The sequence below is a fragment of the Hakea prostrata genome, chromosome 1 (genome assembly GCF_041222555.1).
Source record: "Hakea prostrata isolate BN-2017 chromosome 1, UWA_Hpros_2, whole genome shotgun sequence".
NCBI classification, from domain to species: Eukaryota; Viridiplantae; Streptophyta; class Magnoliopsida; order Proteales; family Proteaceae; genus Hakea; species Hakea prostrata.
This window is the reverse complement of record NC_142600.1, coordinates 6,358,033-6,373,726: the sequence shown is the minus strand read 5'-3', so window position 1 is coordinate 6,373,726 and position 15,694 is coordinate 6,358,033. Positions and strand designations below refer to the sequence as shown.

The 15,694-nt window shown below is 37.5% G+C and overlaps 2 protein-coding genes across 3 annotated transcripts; one reads left to right on the top strand and one right to left on the bottom strand.

Moving 5' to 3' along the window:
• Positions 1-2,117: 2,117 nt before the first annotated feature.
• LOC149026998 (1-aminocyclopropane-1-carboxylate oxidase-like) lies at positions 2,118-3,555 on the top strand. Its single transcript, XM_089157938.1, has 3 exons — positions 2,118-2,347; positions 2,487-2,713; positions 2,939-3,555. Exons 1-3 carry the CDS (start codon positions 2,246-2,248, stop codon positions 3,528-3,530), a joined length of 921 nt encoding a protein of 306 aa, XP_089014064.1. The 5' UTR covers positions 2,118-2,245; the 3' UTR covers positions 3,531-3,555.
• Positions 3,556-3,582: 27 nt separating this feature from the next.
• NADK2 (NAD kinase 2) lies at positions 3,583-15,625 on the bottom strand. 2 transcript variants are annotated; one of them, XM_089157926.1, is made up of 8 exons: positions 14,936-15,625; positions 11,854-13,796; positions 10,267-10,388; positions 10,018-10,159; positions 9,692-9,916; positions 9,380-9,454; positions 6,384-6,485; positions 3,583-5,842 (listed from the first exon to the last, which is right to left on the bottom strand). In XM_089157926.1, the coding sequence occupies exons 1-8, from the start codon at positions 15,189-15,191 to the stop codon at positions 5,639-5,641; spliced, it is 3,069 nt and encodes a 1,022-aa protein (XP_089014052.1). In that variant the 5' UTR covers positions 15,192-15,625; the 3' UTR covers positions 3,583-5,638. The 2 variants fall into 2 exon arrangements, with proteins under 2 accessions (XP_089014052.1, XP_089014043.1); XM_089157917.1 differs by having other exon boundaries at positions 11,854-13,767; positions 14,940-15,625.
• Positions 15,626-15,694: the final 69 nt, after the last annotated feature.

Below are 15,694 nucleotides of genomic sequence, written 5' to 3'. Positions count from 1 at the left end.
TTCAAATTTCAAATGTTATAGGACCAAAAAACCCTAAAAGCATTTATAAAGTAATTTTATTAATTTATATAGTGATTTTTTTAATTTTTATGGATGGGTGAAGTGATTCTCTCTTCAACCATCCTTTTCCTTCGTCCTGCCAGAAACTACTCACCATTGGCCGCCGGAAATGGCCCACCACCCAAAAGGAAAAAAACTATCCTGTGGGGGTGCTTGTTCAAAATTGACTGGTGTTGAGGTATCCTAAATGGGCCTCAGTGTTGACCAGGCCTGGGCTTGAGACATGGGGGCCATGCTTATCCGGCCCAACCTCGCCCAATTCCACTGTGTTTCTTCTTCTACTTCTTTTTTCTTTTTACAGGATAAATTCTTCTCTTGTTCTTAGATCTTTCCCATTTCCCTAGAAGCGTTTACTTTGTCTTAAACATAACTAACTCTTGACCTTAAGCTATTAACCACCTCCAACTGATTAATCCCATTAGTAGTTATTTATTACCCTTGTCTTTATATTATAGAGTTGAACCAAATCATTACCGACAAAGACCGACCAAATCTAGTGCACATACAGGCACTCTAGCCCATTCTTCTTGCTAAACACCTTTGACACACCATGACTCCCCATGTGGTGGTGGTGGCAGATTAGTTTTATACCAAAATTTAGGGTTTAGGGTTAGGGTTTCAGCTTAAACTACAAGTATGGGAGTCCCTAAGAAACATACATGAAAAACAGATCTTCAGCTCTCCTGAAGGCTTATTTACAGGAAGATGGCATTGGGGAATGCATCATGGCCGACCCCACATCTCCCACCTTACCCCCCAAAAAAAGGTAAAGAAAATCAATTTATGTATTTATACTTTTTAATTTTTTTTAGTTTATATGATTGCCATTCTCCATCTCTCTCTATCACATGTTCACCTGTGCTTTCTAGTCTGAACAGAATCAAACATCCAAACTCATGTTCTTGTCAATAGGGTTCAATACTTCCAGCTTACCAGCTAGGCAAACAGAGCCTAACAAAAAATATTGTGAAGCATTCTCTACCCAGCAAAAACACAAACACTTAATAAGATTTATGTGGTTAATCTAAAATTGCATCCACCATCAAACATAGAGAGTTTTACTATTTAAAGAAGAACAAAGTACAACCCTAATCGTTTTTCTTTCTCGATATCATGCCTTAATTGGTCTGTGATAAGAAAAGCTACATGTTCTTGCTAATATTAGCCTCCAATAAGTGTCAACTTTGGATCATATCTTTCTCAATTATGAACTCCATACCATAATTATTCAACTTCTCAATTATTGTGGGTTCTTTATTTGAACGGTCACAAAACTTCTTTTCATTCACATAAAATAAAATTTTAAAGAAAGATTACTCTTTACACTTGGTTGGAATCATAATATTCGGACATTTGGCAACAAAAGAAAGGGGTGTTTGCTTTTTTACGTACTATGTAGACTTTGAATTACTTTTTTTAAAAAAAGTCTTAGTTGACATACCACTTCCTAATACGTATTTGTAATGCAAAAGGAGTTGACATTTGCATTAAGATAAGCATTAATGGCAGCTTTTTTAGAAAAGTCATCTATACATTCCTTAATCTTCAAACTACTCCTACTTAAGCATTTGTTTAATTATAATATCTTTCCATACTTAAAAGAACATATATATCCATGTGAGAAGTGGTGGGGGGAACCCAGAATCTAGTGGGGGGTTGTCTAGTTAATGGGGGGCTAGAGTCAACAGCACAGAAACTGAAAACCATAATCAATAAGTCTTCACAAGGAAGAAGAAGAAAAAAAAAAACTATAAGATAGGCTTTTCATCATGGTTAAGAAGAAAATTCCCACCTCCACAAACCATAGAAATAGATAAGGGAAAAAGCACAAAAACAAATATAAAAAAAATGGCATTTCAGCTCTTTAGAGATGCTTCGGTTGTGGATTTCCACCAGAAATCCCATTTTCTGCATTTGACCTTGTGTACTCTCTAATTAGTTGGCACCGTCCAACATTTTTATCTGTTAACTGCTTTCTTGTAATAAAAAATATATGAAATTACATAATAATAGTGCGTTTGAAGTGAAAATTTGTTATAAAAGGCAGGGCTGGTTCTACTTACACCCACAACACTTCTTTAGAGTTCTTAGTTGAGAGACAAACACCCCCCATCAACACCAACTTGTCATCTTCTTCTTTGAGAACTCATTGTTTCTGCTTCTGCTATCTTCCTTTTAGTCTCCTATGGCAATTCCAGTGATCGATTTCTCAAAGCTTGATGGAGAAGAAAGGGCTAAGACGATGGCTCAGATTGCAAATGGGTGTGAGGAATGGGGATTCTTCCAGGTGATTTTCTATTAGTTACATGGTTTATGACAAGTTAATCATGGGTAGAGATGTCAAGTTATTAACCATTAGATTCTTTGTTTCTTTACCTGGGATCTCACTTTTATGGAAAACTAAAGTTGTTTGTTAACTGTTGCAGCTGGTAAACCATGGAATCCCAGAGGAGCTCTTGGAGAGGGTCAAGAAAGTTAGCTCAGACTGCTACAAGCTGGAAAGAGAAGAAGGTTTCAAGAACTCAATGCCTGTGAAGATGTTGAATGATTTGGTGGAAGCAAATAGCGGTGAGAAGTTGGAGAATTTGGATTGGGAAGATATCTTCATCCTTCAAGATGACAACCAGTGGCCATCCCAGCCGCCAGAATTCAAGTAAGTCTTGCCAAAGTGTGGTTATTAGGATTAAGAAGAAAAAGTCTTGAGTATAAATCAGAATAAACTTCAGAGAAGTGATGGATAATGCGTACTGCTGAAATATTAAGTGTAGAACAATTCACTGGGAACGGAAAACTGGTTGATTAATACCACTAGGTCTTGTCTGAGTTCAATTTAAAGTTTCTGATTATTACTAATGGAATGTTATAATTTATATGACAGGGAAACCATGGCTGAATATCGATGTGAATTGAAGAAATTGGCTGAGAAAGTGATGGAGGTAATGGATGAGAACTTGGGGTTACACAGGGGATACATTAAAAAGGCATTCAATGGTGAAGATCAGGCCTTCTTTGGCACCAAGGTGAGCCACTATCCACCTTGTCCTCATCCTGAGCTAGTGAATGGGCTCCGTGCCCACACCGATGCTGGGGGTGTAATCCTACTCTTCCAGGATGACAAGGTGAAAGGCCTCCAAATCAACAAGGATGGAGAATGGATTGATGTCCAACCATATCCAAATGCCATTGTCATCAACACAGGAGATCAGATAGAGGTCCTGAGCAATGGACGATATAAGAGCGTCTGGCATCGTATAATGGTCACACCAGATGCTAACAGAAGATCCATTGCATCCTTCTACAATCCATCTCTCAAAGCGACCATAGCTCCTGCACCTGAATTAATGAACCCAGTGCAAGTAGAAGTTCCCCATGCTTACCCGAAATTTGTTTTTGGTGATTATATGTCTGTTTATGCCAAGCAGAAGTTTCTTCCAAAAGAACCAAGGTTCCATGCTGTTGGGGCCATGTAAGGAACAGACAACAACTTACTTCGATACAGTGACAGAAATGTTGTTAGTAACTTGAGGGCTTTAGTAATAGAAGTTGTAACTGTTGGGCATAAACCTGCTGGCTTTCGTTCTTTGACCCTGTGTAGGAGAAAGTCCCGGGGGTAAAAGTGTGTTGTTACCTCAGTTGCTTGTTTTCCCTCCCAGTAGAAAGATAGGTAATGTTGGATTTCCAATTGTACTTTGGTTGCTTTGTACATTTTCAGCATATATATAACGCACTTTTCACTTATCAGTTGTGATAATTTCTTCCCAATTCTTAAGCATGTAGGTCTTTTGCTTTCTTTTTTTTGGTGCCTAATTTATAGGGGAGGAGGGAGGATCAAGACCTCCTGCACTCTGAACTTCTACCAACTGCTCTAGGTAGTTGTTCTCAGCATGTCAAGATCTTATCTAAAGAACCTTTGGGATATTTGCTTTGGGACTTTCAGGTGCTTTCATAGGTGTATTTTAGGTATATTATAGCATTAAAAAGACAATAAGAGTAACACATAACACCCAATATTACTAGGTTGGAAGCAGGCTCAGGTCAGCCCTGGAAAGCCCAGCAGATTAGCATTTTAAGCTAATTCCCTGTCTGACATTTTCACAGTTTTCATTTAAGGTCGGTCATTTAGCTGATTGTGGTGTTTGGTCCAGGTTAAGCTTCTTGTTGCTGTATGGTTTAATAACAAATGCATCAACATATCAAGAAATCCATCCCAGTAAAATCATGGCCTATATATTGTCACACTTCCCAAGTTTTATTTCAACCTTAATTCACCATCCGTTTTGGTGAATCTAATGATACCCAGATAACCAATTGTGATGCAAACAGTCACCTACATGGCATATTTGAGTGGAAATAAGCGTTCAGTTTGGTTATACATGCACTGGTCTTCTATTTCGTGCACTATCTACGTACAGGCCAACCTTAATGGGCCAAAATGTGGGTAAAAGCTAGGCATACGAAGTAGCCTTAGAATTAGCTAATTCTTGTTGTTAGTTATAGTTAAGAATACTGTTCTTAGATGCTTCTTAATTTCAGCAAGGTTGTACTAGCTCTAATCATAAGAGAAGTTGAGTTTTCAGATTCTAATTAAACTATGAGCTTCAGCTCAAAAATACATTGTAAGGTTGCTCATCCAAGATGGTTGAATGAATTGAATCACTGATTTTGTTTAGCCTTGGGAACCTAAGATAGTCATATTAGGGTGAGATATCCTAGCCTGCAATAGATTTTTGCCCCTTCTCCCCTGTTCTACTGCCAACTCTGGGTTGTGATTTGTATATGCTTGATAGCTTAGCTTCTGCTGGTGTTTATATTCTAATAAGCAATAACAAGACAGCGTGTTGTCCTTCAAGTAGTGTTTGGTCAAAGCATAACTTCAACCTAAGCATGCAATATACTCTATTTTATGGGTATTATCAGAATATAGTAATTCAATTAAATTCAACCCGGCTATCTGTTTGCTTTGAGACTTCGGGAGCATAAAGGCCAACCTAGGACTTATACTCAACCAGGCCTTGGAGCCAGTTGGATCAATCAATTTTAGGGTTTTATCGGTTTTAATTGTGATACCATCCAGGAGGCTGAGTTGCAGGCTGCTTGTTAGGAGTCATTAGTGACCTTCGACCTGACAAACTGCAAACATGCTGAAAGAAGTCATCTATTGATTCCTAAGCCCAAACATCAATTTTCAGGTCTCTACTTGTCAACAATCAGAGCACTTCATATAATGAGAATGATGACAAATTATGATATTCTTCACCCATGTTTTCATTATTTGGGAGAATGAAGAAATGCACAATTTTGCAATGACATACTACAAGCATAAAGGAGCAACTCTGAATCCATCAAAAAGGGCCAAAAGTGGCAGTTTGTTACTACATAATTTATGTCAGTATTTGAATACATTTTAGGTAAATAAAGAATCAGGCTATTCCTATCTTTCTTTGGAGCCAATAAATAAGGAGAACTACTGATCTCCTTTTGTAAGGTATGTATTTTATCTTATACACTTTTATTCTGTTTATGTACATATATTTACACTCCACCTAAAAACAGAAATAAGTAATGCGTACTTCAAGCCTTACAGTGCCTTCTGGTCTAGCCTTTCATTCCAATTCAAGCAACGGATCAAGCTACGGAACCAGTCACCAGTCTGATCAAATTTATTGACTGTTGGCAGAGGATGCTTGCTCATAGATATTCGAACAGAGTCTTCTCTTAAGAGTTGTTGCCTTCTCTTCCCATCAAAAGATACCCATGCATTACTGCGTGTATCATCAGGGATCTGTGGAGTTCCAGGGTATCATACAGTCAACTATCATTGAAAAAATAAAAAGGATAACACACATACCATAAGGTCCCTAAGTTTCATGTCTAAAGGGACTAGAAGAGATCATATAGACAACTGGGGAAAAAATTGCCAACCCAGGACGATAATACCAGGGCATCTCCATCAAGACATGAACATGAAAATACAAATAATTATGCTGCTGATCTAACCCCAACTCCACTACAGCTTATCAATATTTTATAAATTAACCAGATGGCTTTCAGAGGCAGTTTGGCAATCTGAGCACCGTGTCCAACAGCGTAATAAACATGTATCCCAGATTTGTTTTGGTCTAATATCCCAGATTAAATGTGATTAAATGGTGCCAATAGAATGCTTCCTGCACTAGTTATTGCACTGCTGCCTATTCTTGTTCTAGTCTCCTTACTTGCATGCATTAAGATAGATTTTCCTTCAATATGCAGCAAAACCCCACAGAAATCAACAGTTTCAACTTTTCAATGGCATTATTGTTTAATAGAATAAAACAGTTCACCTTTAATTCAAGACGTGCAGAATCTGGAAGTATAACAGGTCTGAATGAGAGAGAATGTGGGCAGATTGGTGTAAACAGCATGCAAGGAACATTAGGATGTACCTGCAATTCAGGTACCCCAGGAAAGTATTATATAGAAATAAGAAGAAACGTTATAAAGTAACAATTAAGAAAAAACAACTTTGTTAATTATTGAGTAGGTTAGAAGTTGAGTTCAGCAAATTTGCCTTCATCTAGAGTAGCATATCCTAATTAGTTGACTGATTTTTACATTCTTTTGTCTTGTGGCTTTTAGGCCAAAAAAGAATAAATTATTTTGCAGTCTCTACAGTTTCTACAGTTCCATCAAAAGTAATGCATTTGATTAATTGTTTCTAATAAGTATTCTACTCTGGGACACAGCATGCTAAGCATATATATCTGTTACAATTAAAGTATTGGTATCGCGTATCATATCAGTGGGGTAAGTGCACTGGGGATACACAAGATACATTAAAATTACACATGAAAGTGGTCAAGATATGGATGAAAATATACTTTTGGAGTAAAAAACAGTACATACGCAATATATGACAATTATCATGAACACACACTAAAATGGAGAACAACTTGGAATGAAACAAGTACATTCAGTTGAAATCATAATAAAGTATGGTTTTGTTTACTCTAAGGTAATGATCTCTTGCATAAAGAGACAAGTTCTCAAAGTGATTTAACCAAAACGTCATGATTGAAAACTTACGGTACTTACCTTTTCTGAGAACTTTCTACTTCAATTTCTGATTTCAGCCACTTGAATCATCAAAAAGAAAGGTTTGTTGGTGAGTCATATTTGTTTTTATGCTTCTTGAGAGCAAGAAAAGAGACTATCTTTTATTCATCCAAAAAAAAAAAAAAAAAGAGATTATCTGGTAGTCATTTCCGTCTTTAGAACTGGTTTCTGCATTCTTGAATGTGACCACGAGCTTTTAGTGGCCTATAGCACATCTCACACCCTATCATACTTGATATGTTAACAAAACATACCAATACCCTTAACTTGAAGTATCAATGTGTATTGGTGTGTATCAATAGTATTGTACTACACTGTATTTGGTTGATAGACTGTGATCCGTATCGATAAATGGTTTTTTTTTTTAAAGAATAAATAAAAGAGAAGAATAAGAAAGAAGAAGTAATGTATCTCATCATATCAATATCTTGTGATACTGACATGTATTGGCTGATATAATAAAGAAGTAGTAATGTATCTCATCATATCAATATCTTGTGATACTGACATGTATTGGCTGATATAATAAAGGGTGATACTGATAAACATGTTTGTACCTAAGCACAAATTATAAATACGGCAATTATATCTTCTCAAGTTTCATGCTGTTACTGTCCGGATCCAAAAACCCACATAGATTCCTAGGCAGATTTTAATTATTCTTCCATATAAGCTGAAACTAACCAACATGTATTGTAACTTCAGGTTCCACTTGTCTCATCATAATTTGTTCTCCTTTCTTTACATGATGTATTTTACACTTACTTGTTTATATTCTTTAATGTTGCAAATTGTATTTTGCAGATATCCTAAGCATTTCCACATGTATCTAGTGAAGCTTGTGTGTGTTTTTTCCTTCTTCTTCTTCTGATGTCTCTTAAAATCACCCTCCTGGTACTGATGCTTTAAACCTTGTTCCAAGGAACTTAAACTACTCTTTTTTGTCTACTTTCTATTTTCTGTTTAAGCTCAGTGGCTCAGTTTGAACATTTGTGTCCAAACGTCTAATTTTCCAATGATTAGCAATTCATTTTGAAGATTAACTCAAAAGCAATTTATCCACACACAATTTTCTGGCTATTTTTATTCTGTTAAACCAAAATAAAACTTACTGTTACAGCAACCTATTCTAACAAACAGAGTCAGCCTCTTTCAATATTATTTTCATAATCAAAGCACTACTAAACCCTTTGTGTAATCTTCAACCCTAAATATGTACCTACAGTTATCATCCATTGTAGCCAATAGCCATGAAGATAGTTTTTCCTCCATACTTTGTATTTTCTGTCTGTCTATAATAGATCCATTCCAACCCTTAAAACTTCCATACCACAACAAAAAGTCTTTATCTTTTCACAACATTAGCCCACCCAACCATTCACTACAATTCCCCCCAAAATCAAATGCTATTTCTCCTTTACATTTTACACGTCTTGTGAACCTAAAAAATTTCTCTCACCAACTCCCTCTCTTGCGGATTTCTATTCTAGGACAATTTGGGATTTGATTTTGCTACTATTGAGGATTCAGGTTCCACACGACATGCTTGTCGACAGGTATGAAAATTTTATGTGATTACTTCTCAACGTAAAAAACAATTGAAGGCCCTTCTTGCTAAGAATGTTCTGTGGTTATAGCAGAAAGAGGAAATACTTGGAGAAATCTGAGATTTCCCAGGACAACACAAGCAGTATTATACGAAGTGCAAACAACCTAACCCTCTAACCTCCTCCCTTCATCTTTATATGATCTTCAGAATTGGGTTTGAATAGTTGATGTTAAAACTGGTAGAGTGTTAAATAATATCCAAGGCATTCATGTTATTTCAAGTGGACCAAATACCACATCAATGATTGTAAATTTAATCCAATCATCACTTAGTGCAGCATGGAAGGTAACTTGCCACAGATTTGTGGCATCTTGAATCAGAAAGAAACAAAATCATGGAAGGACTATACCCTTAATAAAGTGGACTTTCTTCTTCTTCTTTTTTTTTTTTTGGGGGGGGGGGTGGGGGTGTTTGGGACAGTCCATTGAGTGGCAAAACAGAAAGCTTCTCCTACAAGTCCAACTAAGAAAGTTCAAATCGTCATCCAAGCCTTATCCCAACTGAAAGTTGGCTCACATTATTTGGAAGAGTCTCCAATAAAGTAAAAGAAGTAATGCTTGGAAAGGTAGGATAGGACTTAAAATGAAATCAGATAAAATGAAGTTGTAGGCTGACCATGGAACCTCCTGCAGCCGTAGAATAAGCCGTACTTCCTGTAGGTGTGGCTACTATTACACCATCACCTTGGACCTGAAATAAGTAAGAATGACCATATACATAAGGTATTTTCTTATTTGGTATCCAACGGGATGAGATAATATGGTCCTATAGCCAAATGAAGTAACTTAAGATATAGTTGCAAGAAAACTAAAATAAAGAAAAATCCAGAGAGTTGATTGTAATTTTATAAACCACATAAAATCTAGCACATGACTGTACATAGACTATTCCACAAAGTTTTCTACCTAATACAGCCATTGCTATTACCTTTGTTATAAGGCGGTCATGCTCATAGCATTCAACTTTGCAAAGGTAGGGATTAGAGCCACGATCAACAACAATCTCATTAAGGACGTCAAAAACTTTCCCTGGCATTGCTTTTCCTTTGCGAAAAATTTCACACCGAAGACGCATCCTGAGAGTAATATAAACTCCATCCAGTGTGTTGTTCCCATGGATGACTTGTTTCAAATCCTGCCTGTAGTCTTCAAACTAAATTGCCAGAGGAATATTACTTGAGGTAGGAAAAAAAAAATGCAATGAAAGGGAGAAAGGGAAAGATGCTAATCTTAGGAGTGATGTAAGAAACATACGGTATGGGAAGTAAGGAACCCAAGAGATCCAAGATTGAAGGACACAACAGGAGGAACAGCATCCCTGAATAAATTAGAAGCATGAAGAATAACCCCATCTCCCCCAAGACATGCTACAAAGTCTACCCTCTCATGAAGATCACTGCACCAGGGTGTTCAGTGGTAATAAGAAAAAAAAACCATCAAATAAAAAAAACCTAACAATGAAGAAATATCATCAACATCTTTTGAAACCACCAGACTCAGTACCTTGTGTCTTGAATATAAAAGGTTTGAACAAAACCAAATCCTGGGATTCTTGCAAATATGTCATGAAGATCAGGTTCCACAAGCACAGTCATTTTCTCATCGTAATACAAGAAGGAGGCAACCTAGAGAAATCATCAAGATAAATCAAATAGAAAAAAGAGAGCAGTCATCTTTTTCAACTGGGGGTGGTGGTGGTGAGGGAGGGGTCTTGGGGGTAAATGGAACAAATTGCAACAAACTGAATGACAGCATGTGTGTGAAAGCCTGCCAATGCAGTTCAAGATTCCAAAGAGAATATAAAGCTCAAAAACCTGTTAAGAGTTCAGGATCAATACACAGAGTCATTTGGAAAAAATAGAAGAAGTGAAGAAAAGGAACATTGTAGATACATACAATGCCAAGTCTATAGCTCAACGGCTTCAAAATATCTTGTAAGCTTTTCTTAAGATTATTTAGTAATTATACTACTCCTAATCACTCTTGGTATGCTAACCTAATTAAGCAGACTAATAGCAGGACTCTTTACTTGTGAATAAATATCATAAACTAACTCAAGCATTGTACAGTTTTTTTTTTTTTTTTTTTGGTTCAAAGCGTTATACAGTTAAAGACCCATTTGATTACTACTTTTATGTGCTGAGTGCTGACCAAGCACCACCTGTTAAGACCCATTCTATTACTACTTTTATGCGCTGAGTGCTGACTAAGCACCACCTCCCAACACACTTCTCTCTTCCCCCCCCCCCCCTCTTCTCTCTTATGAGCTTGTAACTTAGGCTATTACAAGGTTAACCCCACTAGCCCAAGTAAGTCTTTATAAGCCCAATTGGGGAGTTTAACTGCAGACCTTGTGCTTATGAAAGTAAGTTTTATTCAAATATTATCCCTGTGGAAAGTACTTAATTGCTTCTCTTGACATATACATTGTGTATGCATATGAAGAATAAATAAATATTAAACAAAAACAAAGATATGGCAATATGAATATGTTGCTATGCTTGTCAAAATGTCCCACATGAATCTAGTCACATGGCTGATGATGTGGTAAGTTCCAACTATATGGAAGGCTCCTTATGAATTAGCATATGCCAAATATGGTGGTCATATCCGATTAATTATGTGGACACTTATATTCAATTATTGCCATTATTTTGGACAGTCCAAGATTTTGACTTAAATCTAGGCTTTAACCACATTTTTACCTGTTTACCTTGATGCATAAATCTCTGGTCTGATATACGTAAATTGGGAACGGTTGGGCAACTTGTGCATCAAATTTGGGTCCTACTAGATTGAAGCATGGAAAATATTAATTATAACTTTTTGCCAAGCTCAGCAGTACATCTGTGCTACTACCGCAACATAAAAAAATGGACCTTAAAAATTCACACGTAATTTATCGTTTCATAATCGGTACTATGTAGAATGTAGATATGGTTGATTAAAAATGCATTGCGCTTCGAAACTGGAGGTTTCCTAAGTGGTCAAGGTCTTATTTTTCTCATTTCCTTGTTGGACTCTGACAGAAAATCATTACAAGAAAACTCAAGCAAAATGTTTGTTCCAAATAAATGCCAAGATATTTACCTCTTTAGCTTCTTCCATGAGCTCTTGCCCCAACTTCTTCAATAGTAAAACAGTCTTAGGCGTAGACTTCCACATAAGCATCTGTTGTTGGGTGCTAGGATGTGTAAAAGCTAAGGAGGACTCTGTTACCTTCTCTCGAGCACAAGAATATCCATCTGTGCGAACTAAGAACATCTCTGCCTTCTTTCTTGACTGGACTCTTACAACACCAGTTGTAGAAGCACACATATTCCCTTCAACAGGCGCCAAATCATCAGTATTTGATGTTACCGGACCTTTACCATTGCTATTCTGCACCTCTTTTATAGCTGTAGAACTGGTAGAACCTTTGGTTTTAGTGTCAATATATTTCTCTCCTCTTCCAAATGAATTTAGGCTTGCACCTGAACTAACAGAAGTATCACCAGCCATGTATCTTTCAGTGCTATAAGCTCTTTGGGACACTGAGTATAAACTTTTATCACTAGACCTCCTGTTTGAACAACCAGACTCCATTGACCCTGACATACTAGAAGCCCCAAGAGTTTCACTGTTTTGACTTGTTTTTGTAGGCTTATCACGCAAAGCCAGCATTGCCTCAAATCTTTTATTCTCGTACTCAAAAAAAGTACGTGGTGAGATCTTTCTACTTTTGAAAAAACTAGACACATCCTTTCTGGAGAAAACATTGCCACTGGGGATCTGAGACTTGAGTGGGTCAATTTCCCTGGAAAAGGGTGCGTGATATCCCTTCGTTGATGTTGCATCTTGGGAAGAAAGAAGACTTTCACTAGACCCATTTCCACATGGATAATGGTTCTCCAATATTGGAAGTACTTGTTTGTCACATATCTCTTTGGAATTGTCAGAAGTATCCAATATCTGAGATGCTGATCCATTTTCATTTTCTTTTTCTGAGAGAGTAATCCCTTCTAGATTTAAAGAGGCCCGCATGCCACAGTGCATCTTTGTATCTTCTGTTTGCATTCCATTGATGGTGGCACAGTTGAATGCGATTAACTGTGAAGCAGCACGAGTGATGTACTGCCTCCATCTTGAGACCATAGCAGAAGTCCTCCGAACTCCCTCCTGGCAGTGGAGATATATTGGCTTTTTATTAGAATCCAATACTAAAGATGCAAACTTCTTAACCTGCTCCATTGAAGGTGCTGTACCTATTTCAACTGATAATTTTAACACTTCAACTTTTCCACTCACAACTGCATCATCAATAGCTACTTCATATAATTCATCCTTGACAACCTCCGATCTCAAATCTACAATAGTTTTGAATCCTTTCTCCAATAACCACTCCAGACCTTCTTCTGTTACCTGGCCACCAGTCCAAAATGCTACTTCAGAATTTTTGGACTCCCAGTCTTCTTCCTTTGGTGGGGATAAATAAATGGGAGTCCAATTTGCAAACAGTGTCTGGCAGGGATACCCATCCCCCCGGGGAAAACCAACATCATAGCAGACATTCTTTAGTCTCTGCAATTTTCTCCATATAATAATCCTCTGGTCACTAGGTGAGGCCAAATAGTTCTCAAGGGCAACATGCAAACTTTGGCAACACCTTTTCATCTCATTTCTAAACGTGGCAAGTGGTGGAAGGTTATCTTCCAAAAGATGTACATCTTTAGCTCGAAAAGAAGTCATGATAGAAGATCTCCCAGAGAGGACGTCCTTCCTTCCTTTGTTCAGAAGAGCTACCATGCAGCCAAGCACTGCTACTAGTTTGTCCTCCAAAAATGATTGATTATCTGATTGGGGATCGTATGAAACAACACATTCTCCCGTTAACGGATTGCACAAAGTGTCCATTATAGCAGCATTAAGCTGTTCAGCAGCTCTAAATATTCTGCAATAAGCTTCAACTTCTGCAATGTCCCCAGGAACTGGACCAGTCCAAGAAAATTGAGATAAATCCTGAGACTGAAAGGTCCTCAAACAGAAACAAGAACCTGTGTCAATCATGAATGATATTTTTCCAGGCAGTCATCCATCCACTCTTTCTACTAAGCAAAGCAATGGACTTTATTCAAATGAAAGTACAAATAAATCAACATAAACACATATCCAAAGTGGTCAGCCAAGTGAAGAAAAATACTCTTTTACACTGTGAAGAAATACCACAAGATGAAGGGAAGTCTTCCCAGGTCATGTCTGAAACAACAAATAGATAACCAGTTTTATCCAGAAGGACAAAAATACATAAGCGAGTATGTTTCAGATCATGGCTTTAAGTCCCTTGTATTCTCACTGTTTAACTCTGAACCTCACTCTCCCTCTCTCTTACTGATATAACTGAGGTGACTAATCCCTTTCCTGTTCCTTATTATAATTATAATTATTCTCTCCCAATAAGAAGTATGTTTGCTGAAAAACACATTTTCTGGGGCTTGTTAAGGTACTCATATTAAATTCTTTCCCATCTATGCCTCTCTAACCTTAAGAGTCCAACTAGGCAGAAATTCAATGAGGACTAAGAGAGGGCAAGGTTGCTAAGAAACGTGTGCAGGAAAAACCTTCATACGGAGAAGATCAAAGGTGACGGTAAGATTTGATTCCTCTCATACTATGTTTGGCATCAGGAACCGTACAGAAACAGGATGGTGAATGCTGCCTGGCACATATGAACTCACTTTAAGCTCAACTAAGAGAACATCCTGAACAAAAAAAAAACTAAATAAGGAACAATTTTGAGAGGGTACAATTTGCTATTTTTCCTTTGGGTTCCCGTGAATTAGTACGAAATGATCTGATTGTCAACTAAGTCCATTAATGGACTTTGGACTACCAATGAGCACTTGAGCGTGTCCTTCGCATTGCATCATCGTTAAAAGTTCCGAAAAAAACAAGTTGCTGGGTTTTAAGGATCATTTCAATGTGATCAAGTTCCACCATCGAATGATCCGAGACGGCAGGAATCCATTTCCGTTGCTTTCATTTACGATTTTATTCACGGAATTAAACTATTTAGCAAAACTCGAACCTTCAAAAGAAGAAAATGGTTGTAGAGATATAAAAATAAAGGAATGGTTTTTATTCATCCCGAAAAATAAAAAAGGCATAAAACAATAACCAGAGGAAGCTGTAAAACTCACCTGAGAGTCCAAGCCAGTACGAGAAGAAGAAAAGTTAGAAAGCCAAGCTGCAGCTACGATCTTAAACCCATTACGCTCCCTCCTAGCAGGAAGAAACCCAAACCCAAACCCAAAGCTGCTCTCTCTGTTGCACGCAGGCAACAGAGTGGGTTTCACTGGGTAAGCCTGAGCTCTTGCAGTTACAACCGCTGGACTCATATCGAACGGAAACTGGTGATGAGACTGACAGATGAAGCAGCATCTTACTGCCATTTCCTCATGAAGGAACAAAATATATGAAACTAAAAGTGGGATTCAGTATGGAATTATCTTTTCATTTTGCCTTGATCTTCACTTATTTCTCTTCAAATCTAACTTCTCAACTTTATTTGATTAATAGATCATTAAACAAGAAACATTGGGTTTGTTTTTGCAACATCCAAGTCGACCAACCTCGGCAGTTATTGGGACTTTGGCATCCACGGATTTGAATGATTCACCAGACACCACAGAAGTTCTCCTCACGCTACTTTGGCCCCTTATCGATTCCAACGGATATGTATCACTGTTTGGACATATTTACCCATGTATGATCGAACTTTTTTTGTGTTGGTTCTGGTTCGCTTCATCGATAATTCTAGTAAACCCAGATGGAAACGGATGAGAATCGATCAAAAGGCTAATGTGGAGAAACATGGTTTTGGTTTGTCTTCCTTTGGCACGTAACATCAAATAGTCCCTCTCTTCTTTTGATGCCACGTGGTGAAGACGCAGTG

Coding starts and splice junctions, on each gene's coding strand:
- LOC149026998 (XM_089157938.1), top strand. CDS start 2,246: ATGGCAATTCCAGTGATCGATTTCTCAAAGCTTGATGGAGAAGAAAGG. Junction 2,348..2,486: donor AGGAATGGGGATTCTTCCAG/GTGATTTTCTAT, acceptor TAACTGTTGCAG/CTGGTAAACCATGGAATCCC. Junction 2,714..2,938: donor TCCCAGCCGCCAGAATTCAA/GTAAGTCTTGCC, acceptor TTTATATGACAG/GGAAACCATGGCTGAATATC.
- NADK2 (XM_089157926.1), bottom strand. CDS start 15,191: ATGGCAGTAAGATGCTGCTTCATCTGTCAGTCTCATCACCAGTTTCCG. Junction 13,797..14,935: donor TGGCTTGGACTCTCAGGTGA/GTTTTACAGCTT, acceptor TGATTGACACAG/GTTCTTGTTTCTGTTTGAGG. Junction 9,917..10,017: donor GGTTCCTTACTTCCCATACC/GTATGTTTCTTA, acceptor CTGGCAATTTAG/TTTGAAGACTACAGGCAGGA.